Here is a 17,500-nt window from a genome sequence, read left to right on the forward strand (position 1 = left end):
TGTCGCCTTGCGTTATTAACCATGTTACGTTAACCATTCTTTTTTTTAACTTTAGCTGTTTTTCTTTTTTTTTGATTTTTTTTTATAATTTTTATCCCACGATTTTGCAACCCATTGTTTTCCACCCAGTGTAAATTATCTAATGTAATCCTGGGCGCTACACGCTACACAACCTAACTTTAGCTGTTGAAAAAATACCAGATCTACAAGCTAATTTAATTTAATTTTATAGTGTACAAATTTGTACAATCTTTGTATATTCGTTCACAGTTGAACATTTTAACTCAAATATTTGCTTCCGCGGGGGTCCCTGAAACAACATATTTTGAGATGGGGGACGGGGGTCCGCGGCCAATAACATATATCTTTTGGGGTTCCTTGACATGAAATAGTTTGAGAACCACAGAAAACTGTCATAGATTTATAGAAGACATTTTTGTAGAATCTGGTCTCAGCTCTAAACGGGTTAACCCATTCTGGGCGGGAACCCCTTTTGGTGTGTTTTAAGCATTATGTTATACTTTAGCTATTGAAAAATAGCAGAGCTATTTAGCACTCGCTAATAGCACTCGCAGCGCGGCACCGAGTGCCGCGCTACGAGCTTGTAGGTCTGCTATTTTTGAAAAATCGTGAAAATGTGGCGCAAATCTTTGAATATTATATTCTTTCAGAGCGAACCGCTTTTAACTCAAACCTTTGCTTCTGGGGTGGTGGGTCCCTGGAACAACATATTTTCAGATGGGGGTGGGGGCCGTCAATTACATATATTTTTGGGGGTCCTTGACATGAAAATGTTTGAGAACCACTGTTATAGAAACATGGTATACTGATGTGTAGAATCGACGTCAGGTCAAAACGGGTTAAAGCCTCTGTCTTTGTCTAGTTGTGTTTTTCCTCTGGTATTGGCATGCTGCTGACTATCTGCAGCCAGCGGGCGAGGGAGGGAGGGAGGGGAGGCAGAGAATAGGAGATTTGGGTTCTACGGAGCAGCTCTCCTGTCCTGCCTGGCATACTGATGTCTACGGGGTCCTCCTGGGGCAACAGGAGAGGACGGGGGGGGGGGGAGGGGGGGGTGGGCTCGGAGAGTGGCAGGGAGGGGGGGGGGGGGGGGGGGGGGTGGTACGGTGTTAGCCCGTGGACTTGATTAACCCATTTTGACCTGGGAACGATTCCACAAATGTCTTCTAAATCATGACAGTTTTCTGAAAAACCCTATGTTTCTATATCAGTGGTTCTCAAACATCTTCACGTCAAGGACCCCCAAAAATATATGTAATTGGCCGCCGACCCCCATCTGAAAATATGTTGTTCCAGGGACCCCCCTCCCAGAAGCAAAGATTTGAGTTAAAAGCGTTCGCTCTGAAAGAATATATATTCAAAGATTTGTGCCACATTTTCACAATTTTTCAAAAATAGCAGACCTACAAGCTCGTAGTGGGCCACTCGGTGGCGCGCTATGAGCTTGTAGATCTGCTATTTTTCAATAGCTAAAGTATAACATAATGCTTAAAACACCAAAAAGGGTTCCCGCCCAGAATGGGTTAAACCATTAAGACCTATAATGCGTGAAACACTTTAACCACTATTTTTTAACTTTAGCCGTTGAAAAAAAAAACAAGCTCGTAGCGCGGCACTCGATCTGCTGTTTAAGAAAGAAATCGTGAAAATGTGTATGTGTGTGTGTGTGTGGGGGGGGGGGGGGTCTTTGACATGAACAATTTAGAGAACCACTGACGGACAGAGAAACATTTATTTTACTGGATTTAAGAAGTCTTGCAGATTTGGTAGAATTGATTCCCGCCAGGTCTTAATTGGTTAAACTGTCTGCTTCTGGGGATGATGGGAGAGAAAATGAAGGTGGGGAGAGAGAGAGAGAGAGAGAGAGAGAGAGAGAGAGAGAGAGAGAGAGAGAGAGCTGGGAGAGAGAGAGAGAGAGAGAGGTCTAGGGAGCTAGCTGGGGTCGGGGGTTTGGATGAATGAAGCGCGATCCTTCGTCTGTCTCCTCACTTTAATGGATTTTCTAATTGCCGACCAGGGAAGGGAATTCAACTAGCGACTCCTGGAAACTCCCAAGGCCAATGTGCGAAGGTCACAGCGCTAAACCTGCTATACTGTAGAAGATATGCTGAAATAGGTCACGGATGGACGGTAGTGGAATTTGTTGCTATATATACTTCAACAGAAACTGAAACCCCACCTCTTTCAGACTCCATCTTAGCCCATAGCACTTTCCGTAGTACTTGCCCTAGGCTCGACCTCCTATAGGCGTGCACATAGGCTCAACTTATGTAACTTAAGGGCCTTGCAAACGGAGAGCGATAAAACACGCCTATAGTTCATCTGCGAGACGTCGCGGTGCGACAACGCAAGCGTATTTACGTGTTCTGCTTTTTGTTACGCTTGCGTTGTGGCGCCGCTCTTGAGCAGACCTGGAGGAGAGCTGTGTTGATCCAGGCAACAACGCCTGCGTTCCTCGCTTCACGTTTGCAAGGCCCTTTAGACAGCATTTGATGTAGATGGCAGTTTATTTAGACTTATAGCATTTTATGTAAACATAGCACTACAGTACATATATGATGCATAGTTTCATTTTATAGATATTCCACCGTTACGTTCAGCTAAGCTTACGTATGATTCATGATAACTACTTGTTGTATGTATTGCCATGCTTTTTGTTCTTGCTTATTGTAAATCGCTCTGGATTAAGAGCGTCGGCTAAATGCCTACATTATAACTTGTCAACAGTTGTCAAAGTGTTGATAAAAATGCTATTTTCCTGTCTTCGGCCATTACGGACATCCAACCTGCCCGGGTATTACGGTATTACGGGTATTACGACCGGGTATTACGACCGGGTATTACGACCGGGTATTACGACCGGAGCTAAATTGACTCACCTTGGCTCCCTCCTTGCCAGCGGAGCCAGGTAGCCCCTGCTCTCCGGGCGGGCCCGGGGGTCCGGGGTGGCCTCTCTCTCCCACGGGGCCGGTCTCTCCAGTTGGTCCCTGTGGTGGTGAATCATCACCAAAGCATCGACAATCAGTCGCAGTCCAACGTGATAAATAAGGCAAATAAGGCAGACGTCCCACTCGGGATCAGGTTGCGTTGAGACATTTAGCATTCCTTTAGCACGGAGCGCGCCAGAAACGTAGTAAGCGTATATAATTACTTTTGTCTGGCATAAAAATACAAATACAAATACAAATACAAATACAAATACAAATACAAATACAAATACAAATACAAATACAAATATTAATCCTCTTACCTGGGGACCTACAACACCGCCTGGGCCTGGGGGGCCTGTCTTTCCTTGGAATCCCTGATGGTGAAAACACAGGGTTAGTAAATGGAATCAACAATCATGATTTATAAAATAAAAAAATAAAAAAATATTGAAACTGGGAAGACACAAGACACTGTACTGTACTGGGAACCGTTTTGTGACGGATTATAGTCATTATTGTACGTTGTTGGATTTATTTTGAATTTTTTCCCCTGAAATGTATGGTTATGGTTTAGGACAGTACATTGTTTGGTTTGTTAAATCGTTGATAAATCAGGTTTACGGCGGTTTATCGATTGCAAACTGAAATTTCTAGAATCCTAACAGACAACATAAATTATTGTTAGTCTGGAAACCCGATTGATTCGGCCGGTTTCTTTTTATTACATTTTTTTAAACCTGCAAATCATTCTGCATCCCCAGGCTAACAAATTGTTGTTGTTTTTATCAGTAGAATAAAACCGTTTCACAAAATGAATTAAAAAACTCCCACAGTGTAATCTAAGAGTGGCATGCACAGCAGAGTTCTTCCAAAAACACCACATGTTCACTCAAACGTTAACTATTTAAAACAGTTCCAGCGACGCAAACAGTCTGACGCACGCACGCACGCACGCACGCACGCACGCACTCACGCACGCACGCACGCACGCACGCACGCACGCACGCACGCACGCACGCACGCACCCAGGCATGCTCTTCATTGGAGCGTGAGACTATTTTCTCCATGTTTTGGAGGTGCTCTCTGCTCTGCATACGAGTGGAAACAACACACCTGTCCTGGGTTACTGTGAGAGCTGCAGTGTGGGAGTTTAAAAAATAAAATGTCTTTGCCTCGAAGTTTTGATACAGTCCTTCATCATGGAAGGCCAGTGGCGTGCACAGATAGACACTAGGGGGTGCTAGAGCACCCCCTGCCCTTTTGGCAATGTGCCCTTTTGAAAAAAGAAAAAAAATGTCTTTTTTTTTTTTTTAAATAGCAGACCTACAAGCTCGTAGCGCGCCACTCGGTGGCGCGCTATGAGCTTGTAGATCTGCTATTTTTCAATAGCTAAAGCATAACATAATGCTAACACCAAAAGGGGTTCCCGCCCAAAATAGATTAAGGCAACCGGCCGGTTCCACGCGCTGCACAAGGTGCCCTTTTTTTAACTTGAGCACCTGCCCCTCTAAATGTCTGTGCACGCCACTGTGGAAGGCATGCTAAAAGTCTCTCATGAGTGAATTCATCGAGGCATCGCAGAGTAAGTCATCGATATACTGTAGAAGTGAAGTAATCCGTTTAAATCGAGGCATCCTGTTCAAAGAGAGTTTATATCGTCGGGTGGAACTACATGTTGTCTCAGTAAGACAGCCCCTCCCCCTATCCACAATGGAGGAGCAGTGCACCAAAGCATTATGGGAATTGTAGTCCAGGAAGGAAGTGAGCCCAGTGTCCATGACATCAGAGACACTGCAGGGCTCACTGCTAAAATCTAAAATATCTATAAAGCCACATATTACACACATAAAGACCCCCAGGAAAGTGTTCTATATTGTGTCTAAATTAACATTTTATTTTTTTGCAAAAAGGGTGAAGTGTCCCTTTAAGGGATAGTTCATTTTCTACTTCCCCAGAGTCAGACACACTCCTGGAAGTATTTTATCTTGTTGAACAATGAGCATATAGCCTAGTTTAACTCGTATTTGATCAAGAGATGTCTGTAGGATCAGTAGCTGCTCCGCTCAAAACTTAGTGAGATTACAACAATCTGCCACAGCAGATGCACATTTCAGAAAACACAGTCTGAAGCTAATGTAGGCTCCTCGCAAGGATTCATGTATTTACATAATTTAGACATAGTGTACATAATTTATACAGTAGATAGTTTCATTGTTGTGCAGATATTCTACTGTTAGACAGACGTTATGTTCTTAGCTTACTTTATGATCCTTCATGACTATTTGATGTGTTATTCTTGCTTACGGTAAGTCGCTCTGGATCAAGAGCGTCTGCTATTAAAATGCCTAAATTGTAAATGGTACGCATTTATCTCTTAAAAACAAGACAATGGGAGTCATTTTGTGGCTCCAATGTGGATCTCTGACTTCGATCGCGTTGTCATTTAAGTCGACCACATAACTATGATGTATAAAAACGAAGCTAGAGTCCGTTTACACCTTAGAGCAGGGGTGTCAAACTAATTTTGGGGCAAGGGCCACATTGCGCGAAAGGTGACTTGATGAGGGCCGCGGCCAGTTGCAGCTCACGTGTGTTGACTTACACAGTTGTCACTTGGCTTTGTTTTCTAGACTGTTTATGGACATAAATTGACTTTATTTGTATTACAGTTGTAGGCTACAAGACGTTTGGTATGAGAGGTGGAAAAAAGACCCAATAAACCACTCGAAAATAGTTAAAAATGCAATCATTATTTTATCAAAAATATCCCAAATGGCAAATTGACATGTAGCCATCATGAAATCTGACACTTTGCATCTCTTTGCTTTGACTATCGTGTGTAAGTAGACTATATTCCTCACTTGGTAAGGGAAATTAAACTCTACTGAGCTGTAACAAGTATGGTTAGCCTCTCCATGTCCTGCTGTATCAGAGTGTGAGGAGAGTAATCCACAACAACTCAACTAGTAGTTGAATAGACTGTTAACGAGCCCATCAGTGACAACATTCCGCACCTGGGCAGAGACAAAGCTGTCTACAGCAGGGCCATTAGCGGGGCATGTGGGGGAGGGGGAGTAGCAGCTTTGTTTCCTTTTTGAAAATCATCTCGAGGGCCGCATTGGACCTCTCCCTGAGCCGCATGCGGCCCACGGATCACCAGTTTGACACCCCTGCCTTAGAGTATATATGAATAGAGACGGCACCCGGAGGAAAACCCTGAGGCCAAATGGACATAGTGGCCGGATTTGGTATTGCAGTTTGGACCCAAATCGTGAACGCGCTGGTCCGTTGACTATCATTGCGCACGTTCATGATGACACGTGAGCGCTGTTTCATACGTGAACGCACGTGAGCACGTGCAATGATAGTCAACGGCACAGCGCGTTCACGATTTGGGTCCAATCCATCCCAGAATGCACTCTGTTCCTACCCGGAAGGAGGAGTGAAATCGCCTCATGCGCTTTTGAGCAACTTAACTCATTCTGGGCAGGAACCCCTTTTGGTGTTTTAACTAAGCATTATGTTATACTTTAGCTATTGAAAAACAGCAGATCTACAAGCTCATAGCGCGCCACTCGGTGGCGCGCTATGAGAATGTCTTGCTGTTTCTCTGCAAGACATTATACTCTATAAGCCACATCTCCACAACTGGTGGGTCAAACTGAACAACCAATATGTCAATTTGAAGCTATGATTCCCTGCTTTCACATGACAACAACGAAAATGGCAAGAAATCCAATGGCAGCCCCTCAGTCACGCTGGGACTGGGTCACATATAAATCAGGCGAAAGTGGTTAAGCATTTATGCCAGCAGGACTTGAGGCCTATCGATTGTGATCCATGGAGATGTTGTGTATTTATTTATGAATGATTCCAGGTGGCGATATTGATACTGTAGCTGCAACAGCAGTCCTCACTCAACGGGAGGTTCAAATCTTTATTAGTACTTCTACCCCCGAGTGGAGCGTGGATCGAGCGCTCGCTCGGCGGGGGCAGCAGGCGAACCATCCTCCCACCAGCACACTTTATCGCCATAATCAATTCTCACATTGGACGCGCCTGGATGAACGTGTGTGTGTGTGTGTGTGTGTGTGTGTGTGTGTGTGTGTGTGTGTGTGTGCGTGTGCTCAACAGCTAATAAATCTAGTGCCGTGAGCATCTTAATGAAGGGTCTTTACTGTAGCTGTGCACAGCGGCGGCAAGGCAACAGTAAAAGAGCTTTTTTATCGTGTTTCACACGTGCACGGCCGGTGTGCTTAACTTAACGTGCGCGTGCAGTCCATTATGTTATATATGGCAGAGAGAGAGGCAGGCGTAAAGGAGGTTTTACGACGGGGGGACGGGGGGACGTATACCGTCACACTTTGAGTGGTCTTTATCGCCCTCGGAGGCCCGGTCAACGCCACAGCCATGGAGTAAGACAGAGTTACGACAACTACGTTCACTTCATGGGGCTTCAGTCCAATGGAGGCTCTCCTACATAGACTTCTATTGGCTTCAGTCCAATGGAGGCTCTCCTACATAGACTTCTATTGGCTTCAGTCCAATGGAGGCTCTCCTACATAGACTTCTATTGGCTTCAGTCCAATGGACTCCGGTGCCACACTCACCGTTTCTCCACGCTGGCCAGGGTGTCCGGGCAGTCCGTCCTTTCCAGGTGGTCCCTGGGAAGATGGAGACACACATAGTTTTAGTCATCATAGCTTAGCTTTACATTTAGTTTATCTGTGGAAACAAAGGTAGTCGACACTGATGCGACGGGTGCAGTACTTAGTTTAGTCATTGGTTAGACCAGTCATTAGTCCTACAACCTAACCCTATCCTCCCACAGGGCAGCACACCTAAACCTAACCTTAACCCTCTCCCAACCCTTAACGCACCCCTCACCAACCTTAATCCGGTCGTTTTAACGCACCCCTCACCAACCTTAATCCGGTCGTTTTAACGCACCCCTCACCAACCTTAATCCGGTCGTTTTAACGCACCCCTCACCAACCTTAATCCGGTCGTTTTAACGCACCCCTCACCAACCTTAATCCGGTCGTTTTAACGCACCCCTCACCAACCTTAATCCGGTCGTTTTAACACACCCCTCACCAACCTTAATCCGGTCGTTTTAACGCAACCCTCACCAACCTTAATCCGGTCGTTTTAACGCAACCTCACCAACCTTAATCCGACGTCTTGGGCTCACATTGTGTTAAGATGAAGACCCCACAGTACAAGGCAAGCATCATATTTCATATCTTGCCGCGGGGGGGCAGGTAAAATATGTTATTTTTTCTTGGGCAGGTAAAATAAGTTATTTTTTGGGGACGGCCTCGTCGTGGAACAATCTGCAGACTGGAATTAAATTGGCTTCATTGATTCCTCTAAGAACTTAAAAAAAAAGGATTATTCCATGGGAACATAATTACCGCCAACTGCTCCTGCTTTGATGTGTAACCTATTTCTAAATTAGTTTTTTTTTTAAGACTTATATTGGTTTCTTGTTTGATTTGTTCCTTTAACTTTGTTTTAATTCATTCTCCTTGGGCACTCGGGGCAGTCGGTGCCATAATATTTACGGATGATGTGATATGCTTGTCATTTTGCACTGCTCTTGTTTGTGTCTTTCTGCTAAAGCTTTGTCACATGATGTCTGATGGTCTAGTTCAGGGGTTCTCAACGTTTTTGGCCGGGGACCCCCGGAAATGCTTTGGCAATGTCTCGGGACCCCCGCCCCGCCCCCTCCCGACCCCCAATATAAATGGACTGCTACAATAACCTTAAACCATTTTGGGCGGGAACCCCTTTTGATGTTTTAAGCATTGTTATAATTTAGCTATTGAAAAATAGCAGATCTACAAGCTCATAGCGCGCCACCGAGTGGCGCGCTATGAGCTTGTAGGTCTGCTATTTTTGAAAAATCGTGAAAATAAAATTAAAAAAAAAATCATTTTTTTTTTTTTTTTTAATATTTTGGGGACCACCCAAAATAATTTGGCGACCCCCCGAGGGGTCGCGACCCACGGGTTGAGAACCCCTGGTCTAGTTCAGTGGTTCCCAAAGTGGGGTCCGGGGACCCCCGGGGGTCCTTGAGGGAGTTCCAGGGGGTCCACCAGCTAAATGATAGTTTGGAACCAAATGGACCCTTATGGGTCTGTAACTCTGAGAGTGTACAAATGTAATTGTTGGTTCTATTTTGTACACTCTCAGAGTTAAATCAACATTGATTTTACAATATAAATTGGGGGTCCGAGAGATAGAAGTGCCATTAAATGGGGGGTCCGTAGACTAATGCATGTCAAACTGGGGGGTCCTTGAAATTAAACGGGTTGAGAATCACTGCTAGAGCCGTGAAAATCTTCTCTTATGGGGGTCCCTGGCATATAGTTTAAAATGGGGGTCCATGGACTAATTAGTGTCAATTTGGGGGTCCTTGACGTGAAGAAGTTTGGGAAACCCTGATCTAGTTCACACACATAAGAACCCCTGATCTAGTTCACACACATAAGGACCCCTGATCTAGTTCACACACATAAGGACCCCTGATCTAGTTCACACACATAAGGAACCCCTGATCTAGTTCACACACATAAGGAACCCCTGATCTAGTTCACACACATAAGGACCCCTGATCTAGTTCACACACATAAGGAACCCCTGATCTAGTTCACACACATAAGGACCCCTGATCTAGTTCACACACATAAGGACCCCTGATCTAGTTCACACACATAAGGACCCCTGATCTAGTTCACACACATAAGGAACCCCTGATCTAGTTCACACACATAAGGACCCCTGATCTAGTTCACACACATAAGGACCCCTGATCTAGTTCACACACATAAGGAACCCCTGATCTAGTTCACACACATAAGGACCCCTGATCTAGTTCACACACATAAGGACCCCTGATCTGACCCCTGATCTAGTTCACACACATAAGGACCCCTGATCTAGTTCACACACATAAGGAACCCTGATCTGACCCCTGATCTAGTTCACACACATAAGGAACCCCTGATCTAGTTCACACACATAAGGACCCCTGATCTAGTTCACACACATAAGGACCCCTGATCTAGTTCACACACATAAGGACCCCTGATCTAGTTCACACACATAAGGAACCCCTGATCTAGTTCACACACATAAGGACCCCTGATCTAGTTCACACACATAAGGACCCCTGATCTAGTTCACACACATAAGGAACCCCTGATCTAGTTCACACACATAAGGAACCCCTGATCTAGTTCACACACATAAGGACCCCTGATCTAGTTCACACACATAAGGACCCCTGATCTAGTTCACACACATAAGGACCCCTGATCTAGTTCACACACATAAGGACCCCTGATCTAGTTCACACACATAAGGACCCCTGATCTAGTTCACACACATAAGGAACCCCTGATCTAGTTCACACACATAAGGACCCCTGATCTAGTTCACACACATAAGGACCCCTGATCTAGTTCACACACATAAGGACCCCTGATCTAGTTCACACACATAAGGACCCCTGATCTAGTTCACACACATAAGGACCCCTGATCTAGTTCACACACATAAGGACCCCTGATCTAGTTCACACACATAAGGAACCCTGATCTAGTTCACACACATAAGGACCCCTGATCTAGTTCACACACATAAGGACCCCTGATCTAGTTCACACACATAAGGACCCCTGATCTGACCCCTGATCTAGTTCACACACATAAGGAACCCCTGATCTAGTTCACACACATAAGGACCCCTGATCTGACCCCTGATCTAGTTCACACACATAAGGAACCCCTGATCTAGTTCACACACATAAGGAACCCCTGATCTAGTTCACACACATAAGGACCCCTGATCTGACCCCTGATCTAGTTCACACACATAAGGACCCCTGATCTAGTTCACACACATAAGGAACCCCTGATCTAGTTCACACACATAAGAACCCCTGATCTAGTTCACACACATAAGGACCCCTGATCTAGTTCACACACATAAGGACCCCTGATCTAGTTCACACACATAAGGACCCCTGATCTAGTTCACACACATAAGGACCCCTGATCTAGTTCACACACATAAGGACCCCTGATCTGACCCCTGATCTAGTTCACACACATAAGGACCCCTGATCTAGTTCACACACATAAGGACCCCTGATCTAGTTCACACACATAAGGAACCCCTGATCTAGTTCACACACATAAGGACCCCTGATCTGACCCCTGATCTAGTTCACACACATAAGGACCCCTGATCTAGTTCACACACATAAGGACCCCTGATCTAGTTCACACACATAAGGACCCCTGATCTAGTTCACACACATAAGAACCCCTGATCTAGTTCACACACATAAGGACCCCTGATCTGACCCCTGATCTAGTTCACACACATAAGGACCCCTGATCTGACCCCTGATCTAGTTCACACACATAAGGACCCCTGATCTGACCCCTGATCTAGTTCACACACATAAGGACCCCTGATCTGACCCCTGATCTAGTTCACACACATAAGGGACACGCAATGCTTTTTGTTCTGGTTAAATACTGTGGTGGAAAAGTACTCCATTTTAGTTTTGTTTAATGTATCAATACTGCAATATATGAAATACTATTTTACAAGTAAAAGTCCGGAATTCAAAATGTACTCGAGGGAAAAGTACAAGCGTGTTGGTATCAAAATGTCCTCATTATGCAGAATGTCCCATTTCAGGATTTCAAATGTATAATAATCATTTGGAAATAGCCGATCTACAAGCTCGTAAAGCTCGTAAAGTACAAATACCCCACTTAAGTGCTTAAGTACTGTAATTAATAATGTATTGTACTGTATGTATTTAAGTAAATGTACTTAGTTACTTTCCACCACAGTGTAAAGGCCACTTTAGAACACAAGAAAACAAAACAAAAGATACACACGGTTTAGGATTCAATGCTAATTTAACACCAAACAAGACAGCGAAACATGATTGGACTTTAGTCCTATTCATAATATATATATATTATTTTTTTTGCTCAGGTAAACTATACGTTGTCTGGACAGGAATTGTAAACGAGCTACAGATCGATACGTGGAACAAACAGCCACTCATCTCTCCGCCGTAGAGGAGGATGAGACAACGCTGTGCGGCGTCGATAAACCGAAATGATTTCCCCGCGCAGGTAATGATAGATATTTCATCCCTGACTATTACAGCATCCCTTGAAAACCCATAGGATCATTGAGTCATGCACTCAGCAGGGGAATTATTATGGCAGGAGAAATACACCTGATGTCTTCACAAAACTAAAACCTTTTTGTTTAGCTTATACAGAGGACCACAATGGAAACAAGCCTAGGCCCTCCTAGAGGCTTATTGGCCCAAAGCCTGTTAATAAAGTATTCAATCAATGAATCAATAAATAGCCTAGATACTCATTCCCACGTCGGAGAGTGCTTTTGTGTCCTTTTTTTATGTCACCAAATCAAATCAAATCAATCAGTGTGTTGGCGTTGGCGTTCCATGGAAGGCAGCGTGAAGCAGAGAGAGGTGAGGGATACTTACAGGGGGTCCTTTTGGTCCGGGGAAACCCACTGGGCCCTGGGGTCCTTGAGGCCCCTGGGGACGAGAACACACACACACACGCACACGCACACACGCACAATCAGAGACAAAATGGACACGCTGAACCAATAACTTAAATATAGAAAGAAATCACTGACACATTTAATAATATACTTTCAAGAAAATGTAAACACAAAATCGTGTGACGTGTTGTAAGCTTGGAGATCTGCTATTTAAAATCATGGAAACAATTATGCAAAAATATTTTGCGGTTATCTCATACAATTCACCTTTAGCTAAGCCCCGCCCTCTCCCTCTTAGACACTCCCACTCGGACACTTTTCAGCCGGGCTCATTCATTCCAATGTAAATATCATGGATTTTACACATTAAATACTGGTTCATTTTTGAAAAAAAAATAATAATAATCTCTTCCAAATCCGTCAACGAGGCCTGCCATAATGCCCTGGAAAAATACGTGCGTGGCATTTCTTTTTTTAAAACAATGTTTTATCATATATGAAAACTATTGGTGGAGAGGTTTGTCTATAACGACCCACGTTATGCTTAGCTGTGATTGGACCCTAGCAGTTTGGGGAGGGGCTTAGCTATAGGTCAATTCAGAGCCTTAGATATAGACAGAGTTACGCAAACTGCGTTCACTTCATGGGGCTTCAGTCCAATGGAGGCTCTCCTACATAGACTTCTATTGGCTTCAGTCCAATGGAGGCTCTCCTACATAGACTTCTATTGGCTTCAGTCCAATGGAGGCTCTCCTACATAGACTTCTATTGGCTTCAGTCCAATGGAGGCTCTCCTACATAGACTACGCATTGAGAATGGGGACAACCAACTGGGACAAGTCCTGGACCGAAATGCATTGGACTCAGGCGGCAACAGCCCAGCTTTAATGATCTTAAATCCCTTTATTTTAGATTGTTTTGTAGTAATAGTACAACATAAACATTAAAGAGACTTTAGTTGTTACTGTACAATACTTTAAAACAGTTGTCATGTTGCTCACATGCTTAAAATAGCTCTTGTTTGCGCCGCCCTCGTTGAAAACAATGTATTTCCAACTCCAGCTTGTCCCTCTCCAGGCTGCATGAACAGCGTTCGAGCGCTCGGTTTCTGCCCCCTCAATATCGTAACTCTTCTATTAGATGGCTCTGGGTCAATTGCGATATGGGACGGCTGGTGTAGTAATAGTGACAGCTGGCGCCAGAGGGGCTAAAGCTGTCAAGGTGAAGCTCGGAACACGGAGAGTCGAGGCCTTTGCAGCGAAAGGTCTGGAAACACGGAGAGAACACGTTGGCAGCGTGCCAGAGCCCAGGCGGACGGCCCGCGAGGCGAGGGAGCTAAACGCTCGCCGACTGACCACCGGACCCACGCTGGACAGACAGGTGTCCTCCTGGCGGAGTTTAACGGTTTCACTGCTCCTGGCGGGAACGTTCCGTCAGAAGGAATCCAACCAGCAACTGCTTCTGGCGTAATGTTCCGTCTGATAAGCTTTTATTATTGATATCAAACCGGATGGATCGCAGATTTCTTTTTTTTTAATTATTATTATTTTTTGTATTATTTTTTTGGCTTGGCCTTTCCTTCTTTAGCGATCCTAGACCGGATTGCGCAACCGCGCTGCCGTCCACCTCCCTTTATACAGGCTGACTAAAAAGCTGAATAACTCAAAATCTACGGAGCTCTCCATGGTTTGGATAAAATGCGAGATGTTCGGAGGTCTTTGCAGATTATCCGGAGGCAGTATATTGGTTAACATTCACACCCAGCACTGACAGACGGACAGACGGAATGCTAGGCAGTCAAAGTTAAACTAAAATAAGTTTTTTCTTCTTAAAAAGAGAGTGAGAGAGAGAGAGACTCCAATCCCATATTTCATGCGTTTTCAACTGGTGGTCTGCAGACCTCTAGTGGTCCGCAGAGGTATTGCAGGTGGTCCCTGGCCATGCGTTTTATTATTTGAAAGGTTGAAACTTACTCTCTCGCCAGGCCCGCCCGGTGGTCCGTCATTGCCTGATGTGCCCTATAGGAGAGAGAGAGAGAGAGAGAGAGAGAGAGAGAGAGAGAGAGAGAGAGAGAGAGAGAGAGAGAGAGACACTGGGTCAGCATGGGGTGGGGAGGGGGAGGGGGGGCTATACTGTATGTGTTTTAAACACTGTAGAAATGCCTGTGAGGTATGATATGAATGCTGTGTGTCTGTGGGTGATGGAGAAGAGAACATGGCTGACGTGTGTACCTTAGGGCCTGGCTTGCCTGTCGGACCTCTGGCCCCACGCCCGCCACGTGGACCCTGGGTGGAAGAAAACAGAATAGATGAAGAAATTAGAAATGTATAGACATATTGTCCTTGTTGTGGATGAGTTATAGAATTATCTTCATTCAACGTTCACTGGTTTGTTCGTTCGTTCGTTCGTTCGTTCGTTCGTTCATTCATTCAAGTGTACAGTACAATAATGAGGAAGTGACAGAACACGGACAACCTACCGTTGGACCTCGCTGCCCCCTTGGACCGGGTTTGCCCGCCACGCCCTAGAAACACACAGCCAATCAGAACACAAGGCAGTTAGCTTAAGATGCCACGCCCTAGAAACACACAGCCAATCAGAACACAGGGCGGTTAGCCATCGTAACTGACGGCGAATCCACTTTTTAACGCCATTCTATAATGTAGAAAAACCTTAATGTTTTTCGACCCAATTATTCCACAGCATTGGTGAAGGAATCCCAGAGGGCATCCACACAAAGACCAGGTTTATATCGTTATAGTACGCGTCGCTAATATAATCATTAGCGTAGCTGTTCATTTAAATGGTAAATGGTGCATTTATATAGCGCCTTTATCCAAGGAGCTTTACATAGATTGTGCATTACATTCACCCATTCATACACCGATGGCGGCGGAAACCATGCAAGGCACCAACCAGCACATGGGGAGCAATTAGGGGTTCAGTGTCTTGCTCAAGGACACTTCGACACTAACTCTAGGGGAGCCCACAGGGATCGAACTGGCGACCTTGCGGTTACCATCCGGAAACTCTACCCCTGAGCCACCGCCGCCCCAGCCGTTTAAATGTTACCTCCACTAGACTCTCTTCAGGAGGAAAAACTGACTGACTGGGCAACTTTGTAAAATTATACCAAATAGGCGTCTTAGCAACACACGTTATGCAAACATTATACTCATTATGGAAATTAATTAGCTGTTCGTAATGTTTGGTATTTGTCACACCCATTAAGTTATTGTCATTTTTTTTAACGAGTTTAAAGTGATTGAACAAACTGTATTGCAGTGCTTAATTCACGCACTTACTGTGCGTCTCTCACTTCACACGCGTGTGCGTGTGAGTAGTGCATGTGGGTATACTGTATAGCGTGCATGAGTGTGCACATGCACAACGCACACCCATGTTCACACACGTGCGTGTGCGGCGCTAAACAACAGAGACTGAGGGCCCTATTATGCATGTCTTAAGTACCAGGTCTTATTACTTAACTTAAGACCTGGAGGTGTGATCAATGCCATTTGGCTATTCTGAGTGGCCAAACAGCATTGACCACGCCTCCAGGTCTTAAGTTAAGTCATAAGACCTGGTACTTAAGACACGCATAATAGGGCCCTCAGTGAGAGCGCTGTTAAGAAAGACCACAATTATTCCGCCGTGTTTTTGTTCTCTGTCTCAAAACGACGACATCCATTTCCCTTCCTTTGGCTTCCTGAACAAAGTCATGAGAAACAGACCAATCAATGTCCTTCTGGGCTGCAGATATGATGATGATGATGATGATGATGATGATGATAGCACACTGTGCCTTTCATATGCAAACAAGTGGCGTGCGTGCGTGCGTGCGTGCGTGCGTGCGTGCGTGCGTGCGTGCGTGCGTGCGTGCGTGCGTGCGTGCGTGCGTGCGTGCGTGCGTGCGTTGCGTGCATGCGTGCGTGCGTGTGTGCGTGCGTGTGCGTCTGTGTGCGTGCACGTGTGTCTTACCCTGGCTCCTTTCTCGCCGTTAGCACCGGGGAATCCAGGGAAACCACTGGAGCCCTGTGTTGATGACACACACATTAGAGAGACATAGAGCATAGAAATGTAGTCTCTGTGACACTAGGGGCCACAATCTGCATTCAAAGCTTTTCCTAGAGGCCTTGTCTTTGTTCGATTTCTTTCGACCAATGACAAAGCTTCTAGGAAAATCTTGTCTGATTACCAACAAAAAAAGAAAAGAAAGAAAAAAAGGTCATTACAATTTTGAGATAATATTGCTTATAGCTACTTTATAGGGCAGTAACTACGTTGTATTTATTTAATTTTTTACTGATAAATGGTTTTAAAAGTGTTTCAGCTGCTCAGATGAAATGCATTATCGGCATATTACACTAATTGTGTATCTGTTCTTATCTTGAGGTAATTGTTCATCCCCGAAAATCACAAATAAAATGTAATAAATGTAATAAACAACAATAGGTCTCGGCGGTGTGTCCAAAAAACTGTCTTTGGCTTCGTAGGGCATTCAGCGTACACCTAAAACATATTGTGGGATCTGATTTCCGTAGTTTTAGAATTCCACCGTGCGCGCAAGCAGCATCTATACACGACGACACCGGCAGACATTTTGTTTAATATCGCGGGTTAAGTCCGTTTCAGCTTAATGCCAGCTGAGCGGATGTATGGATCGCCGTTGGGATTTAAGCGTCTTGCTCATGGGCCTCATGGGCCTCATGCAGGGAGTGGAACCGGTGACCTTTCTTTTTTTTTTATATCATTTTTATCCCACGATTTTGCAACCCAGTTTTTTGCACCCAGTGCCAATTATCTAATGTAATCCTGGGCGCTACACTTCCTCTGCTCTTTCTGGTTACTACCAGAGACAGCCTCGCTACCCGCTGAGCTACAGCTGGTCCCACAGACGACCCTGGACCGTACCGAGGCAGTCATAAGGGACGATGTCAAGGTGGAGAGAGAGAGAGAGAGAGAGAGAGAGAGAGAGA

General features: G+C 44.9%; 1 protein-coding gene across 1 annotated transcript in view; it reads right to left on the minus strand.

The window, feature by feature from the left end:
- The window catches only part of col11a1a (collagen, type XI, alpha 1a), a gene marked incomplete at its 5' end in the record, with an annotated part of 155,517 nt that overhangs the window by 46,141 nt on the left and 91,876 nt on the right, over positions 1-17,500 (minus strand). Inside the window, 8 exons of the mRNA XM_079489267.1 lie at positions 2,898-3,005; positions 3,269-3,322; positions 7,559-7,612; positions 12,499-12,552; positions 14,495-14,539; positions 14,753-14,806; positions 15,001-15,045; positions 16,503-16,556. Coding sequence (XP_079345393.1) covers positions 2,898-3,005; positions 3,269-3,322; positions 7,559-7,612; positions 12,499-12,552; positions 14,495-14,539; positions 14,753-14,806; positions 15,001-15,045; positions 16,503-16,556 — 468 coding nt within the window. The remainder of the gene's footprint in view (positions 1-2,897; positions 3,006-3,268; positions 3,323-7,558; positions 7,613-12,498; positions 12,553-14,494; positions 14,540-14,752; positions 14,807-15,000; positions 15,046-16,502; positions 16,557-17,500) is intronic.

This window comes from Electrona antarctica (assembly GCF_951216825.1).
Source record: "Electrona antarctica genome assembly, chromosome: 20".
Classification (NCBI taxonomy): domain Eukaryota; kingdom Metazoa; phylum Chordata; class Actinopteri; order Myctophiformes; family Myctophidae; genus Electrona; species Electrona antarctica.